Below are 4,250 nucleotides of genomic sequence, written 5' to 3' on the forward strand. Positions count from 1 at the left end.
CACACTTTACAATACTTGTCTAAAGTAATAACAACGCTTTACTACTTGTTAACACAATTAAACTTATAGCTTGCTTATTCGCAACTCACTTCTCCGCTCACTTTACTTGTAGCTTGCTGACTGGTAACTCGTAACTAACTCCAACTCCGCTGTGGCGGCGCCCTTATATACCTGCGCTGACACTTATGGCAACTCTAGAAAATTCTGCAGTTTATCGCTCATTCTCTTTCTCTCGCTGTTCGCAGTGTTCATCCAACTTGACGTTTCTCTTTGTGGAACATTCTACGTCATTCCTCGAACTTTCTGCCTATTTCTCGTTGTTCGCAGTATTCGCCACAGTATTTTGAATAGGATATTATAACTTTTTTACCATCTGCAAAACTGACGAATTGGCAACCATCTGTAGAAGGAAGAAATCCGCTAACACGGAAAAATCTAAATTCCGCAGATTTCTGCGCTACGGGCTTCAACTACAGAAAAATTCCGCGGTGTTGAGGTTTCATTTACATGGCGCTCTGGTAAGACGTCGTGTCAGCTNTGTAGAAGGAAGAAATCCGCTAACACGGAAAAATCTAAATTCCGCAGATTTCTGCGCTACGGGCTTCAACTACAGAAAAATTCCGCGGTGTTGAGGTTTCATTTACATGGCGCTCTGGTAAGACAGGTCGTGTCAGCAGACTCGGATTTACGTACCGGTAGGTTTACGTTCTTCACTAATTTTACCTTCAAAACAAGTTGTCACTACGTACAACACCTAAAGTGGATATGTGGCAACACTGATCCACGTTCACATGTGTTGACGTTCCTAGTAGAGCTAAAAAACTATCGATAGTTGAACCGTTAGATCTTTTCGATAGTTTTGGGCCTCCCCATTCGATAGTATCGACCCTGTCGTTAAGGGCGGGTTGTTCAATGTGTGGTTATCACTACGTGCCGGTTAAACATCATTATCGACGTTTTCGACATAATGCCTATAGCATGTGATCGATAAAGCAGTCGTACTTAACCAGAGCTTCTACCTCCGATTAGTGTTAAGGTACGACCGCACTAGGCGACGCGACACAACGCGATAAAATATTGCCGATAGAATAGCGATAGAGACCACGATTAATCGATAGTGGTGACAAATTGAAACTATCGATAGTTTTGCAGCTCTATTTCCTCGTGTGGATAAACAAAAAAAATCGGATGGATTTCGCTCGAAANACCGCACTAGGCGACGCGACACAACGCGATAAAATATTGCCGATAGAATAACGATAGAGACCACGATTAATCGATAGTGGTGACAAATTGAAACTATCGATAGTTTTGCAGCTCTATTTCCTCGTGTGGATAAACAAAAAAAATTCGGATGGATTTCGCTCGAAGAATATTAAATAAATACGGTTGGAAAGAGGGCGAAGGCTTAGGAAAGCATAGCGATGGCATTGTTAAACCCCTCAAAGCAAGTATGAAATTTGATCACGCTGGTTTGGGTTCAGATCAAGCGGCTAGTGATTTCAACAACCACTGGTGGGAGCGCGTCTTCAACGAAGCTGCAACTAATGTAGAGGTAAAGTCTGATAAAAATGGCATAACCATGGATCTGAAAAATAAAGATGACAGCGTTGAAATTTCCACAAAAGGCTACTCGACGAAAAAGTTAAAGAAAGCTAAACAGACCCGTACTAGAAATGATTCAAGATATGATAACTTCCTTCAGTCTGCAACCCTTACCAAATCTGGCGATGAAATCGAGAATCCAAACAAAATTGCCATTACCGACATATCTGTAACGCAATACAAAACTTTAACAGATGAAGAGCTATTTCGTGCTTGTGGCGGACGAACCGCGCACAAAGGAGCTCGACATGGCTTGAAATTAAGTGGAAAGTTATCACGTATTGAGCAACAGGAACAAGAGCTTTTGGCAAAAATGCAAGAAAAATTACGCAATACCGCCGAACAACTTGCTAAGAAAGTTGATGGCAAAGTAAAACGCAAAAAAGGTAAAATGGATCAAGACTTGGATGATAGCATATCCCAAAGAGCCGATAACACAGATGATGAAAATCCAAAGCATCGCAATGAAAACAAATTCGAAGTACACCGAAATACTCCAGAAGATACTTCGAAGCGAAACAAAACGTATAAAAATAGGGCTTGTCAGAAAATCTCAACTTCTGCGGACACTAATGTCATTTCCGAGATTGATTCTGTTAAGAAAATTAAACGTAAAGTAGATACACTTTTTGATCAAACGGACGCTAACGTAATGCCAGAAGGTGTCTCTGTTAAAAAGAAAAGTAAACGTAATAAAGATACCATTATTTACCAAACACGTGTTAATGGAATCTCAGAGGTTGATTCCAATAAAGAAACCAGGAAAAAAAGAATAGGTAACGAGGAAGATTGCGACACAAATGCAAAAAAGAGCAAGAAAAAAATCACAAAACCTAAGGAAATATACCATTTATAGTTAAATTAATAATTTTTAATTTAATTAAAATTTTATAAACACATCACACGTTTAGCAGTATAGAGATGTAATTCAAAATTTACGTTTTTGGAGATTTCATCATACAATTAATAAGCTTGATAAGGATAATATGTTCAGCCTAACAGATGACTAAACTTCCAAAAAGTGTGNTTAATAATTTTTAATTTAATTAAAATTTTATAAACACATCACACGTTTAGTAGTATAGAGATGTAATTCAAAATTTACGTTTTTGGAGATTTCATCATGCAATTAATAAGCTTGATAAGGATAATATGTTCAGCCTAACAGATGACTAAACTTCCAAAAAGTGTGGAAGATATGGGTCTTTCCATCTGTCTTTTGGTATACCAACTGTATGAATTGATCAAACTTTGATTGCATTTTCCCACAAAATTAAAATTTTGAAATAATTCTGCATATTATTAAACGTGCGACACNAATTGATCAAACTTTGATTGCATTTTCCCACAAAATTAAAATTTTGAAATTATTCTGCATATTATTAAACGTGCGACATATGTATGTATGTATGTTTATAATCTATAAACCTATAGTTTATTAAAAATATAAGCACTTAACTAAAAGTATTTAACGTAAATCTCACTTCTTTGATTTGCCTTTCATTCGGCGAGACTTTCCTAAACGTTTGTTACCACTACTCGCCGCTTTGCTGCCTTTTCGGAAATTCTTAACCTTCTCCAAACCGCCGGCTGAAGATTTCGTGTTTCGCTTGAGCCCCTTCTTTTTACCACCAAAACCAAACCTCTTATTACGTTGATTTCGTTTATCTGCCGATTTTTTCTTTTGTGACTCCAACGTCTTGGCATCTTCAAGGAAGTCAAGGTTCTTAAGTTTGCCCTTTCGAAATTTCTTTAGTTTATCCAGCATATCTTTCTTTTCCATTTCCCGCTGTACTTTTGTTTGCTTAGCAAGTAGTTTACCCATTTTACGTTGTTCGCGTATTTGCTTAATGCGCTCAGACTTAGCTTGGCCCTCTTGCTTGGCCATGAGATTGGCACGCACTTTTTGCATATGCTCGTCAGATTTGGCCATTTCGGCAAAATAATCATCGGGCCTCCGTGTAGGAATTCCTGCTTCATGTAAGCGCTTTATTCCTTCCATAACAGCAGCTTGCGCTTGTCGATGGAAGAGCATTTCACGTTTAAAATCATTTAACACTGGATCTTCGTCAGGCCGTACGTATGGAATTTTGGCATTGCCTTTGAACATGTTAACACGTTTCTGTTCGTGTTTCTCTAATTGTATTACCATTTCAGGTGCCAGTGGAGCCAAATCGTTTATCATATCCATCTTCTCCACCCATGGTAAATCTAGTTTAATTTCATCCGCTTTTGCCAACAGTTTCGGCTGTAAAGGAATGTTTTGTATATTTTAACTATGGATTACGTCTTCTATTATTATATTTTTACTTACAATATCATTAACTTTCTGCTTTTCTGCATTAAATTCGATGTTCAAGCCGGGTTTCAGATCACCACGAGCAAATGCTTCCTGAAGCTGTTACAAAATGTTTTTAATTTACCAGATTTCAAAATATGCTGTGTCCTTACCTCGTCGTCTGAATTTTCATCCGAATAATATTCAGAATCTGTCTCGGCTTCTAGGTGCGCTTTCCTTTTCATTTTTCTGTATTTGGGCTAAACGAAAATACTCGAATTTTTAAAAACAAATCCTGCACGTGCATATATGGAAGAGATGATACGATTGCCTTGTCATAGTGATGTGCTGAATTGTCGGTTTCCAA

At 37.9% G+C, this 4,250-nt stretch overlaps 2 protein-coding genes across 3 annotated transcripts; one reads left to right on the forward strand and one right to left on the reverse strand.

Moving 5' to 3' along the window:
- The first annotated feature begins 1,285 nt into the window (after nucleotides 1-1,285).
- On the forward strand, nucleotides 1,286-2,895 carry LOC108380217 (G patch domain-containing protein 4). 2 transcript variants are annotated; one of them, XM_017636592.1, is made up of 2 exons: nucleotides 1,286-2,469; nucleotides 2,656-2,895. In XM_017636592.1, exon 1 carries the CDS (start codon nucleotides 1,355-1,357, stop codon nucleotides 2,459-2,461), a length of 1,107 nt encoding a protein of 368 aa, XP_017492081.1. In that variant the 5' UTR covers nucleotides 1,286-1,354; the 3' UTR covers nucleotides 2,462-2,469; nucleotides 2,656-2,895. The 2 variants fall into 2 exon arrangements, with proteins under 2 accessions (XP_017492081.1, XP_017492082.1); XM_017636593.1 differs by having other exon boundaries at nucleotides 2,661-2,895.
- Nucleotides 2,896-3,007: 112 nt separating this feature from the next.
- LOC108380218 (probable rRNA-processing protein EBP2 homolog) lies at nucleotides 3,008-4,244 on the reverse strand. Its single transcript, XM_017636594.1, has 3 exons — nucleotides 4,057-4,244; nucleotides 3,920-4,003; nucleotides 3,008-3,853 (listed from the first exon to the last, which is right to left on the reverse strand). The coding sequence occupies exons 1-3, from the start codon at nucleotides 4,126-4,128 to the stop codon at nucleotides 3,086-3,088; spliced, it is 924 nt and encodes a 307-aa protein (XP_017492083.1). The 5' UTR covers nucleotides 4,129-4,244; the 3' UTR covers nucleotides 3,008-3,085.
- Nucleotides 4,245-4,250: the final 6 nt, after the last annotated feature.

Source organism: Rhagoletis zephyria, unplaced genomic scaffold (genome assembly GCF_001687245.7).
Source record: "Rhagoletis zephyria isolate East Lansing unplaced genomic scaffold, Rhagoletis_zephyria_1.1 Rzeph_scaffold_18593, whole genome shotgun sequence".
In the NCBI taxonomy this organism is placed as follows: domain Eukaryota; kingdom Metazoa; phylum Arthropoda; class Insecta; order Diptera; family Tephritidae; genus Rhagoletis; species Rhagoletis zephyria.

Excerpts from the sequence above, each read along its gene's own strand:
- LOC108380217 (XM_017636592.1), top strand. The coding sequence starts at position 1,355 with ATGGATTTCGCTCGAAGAATATTAAATAAATACGGTTGGAAAGAGGGC.
- LOC108380218 (XM_017636594.1), bottom strand. The coding sequence starts at position 4,128 with ATGAAAAGGAAAGCGCACCTAGAAGCCGAGACAGATTCTGAATATTAT. Across the intron at positions 4,004-4,056 it reads ATGAAAATTCAGACGACGAG|CTTCAGGAAGCATTTGCTCG; the intron begins GTAAGGACACAG and ends ATTTTGTAACAG. Across the intron at positions 3,854-3,919 it reads AGCAGAAAGTTAATGATATT|CCGAAACTGTTGGCAAAAGC; the intron begins GTAAGTAAAAAT and ends ATTCCTTTACAG.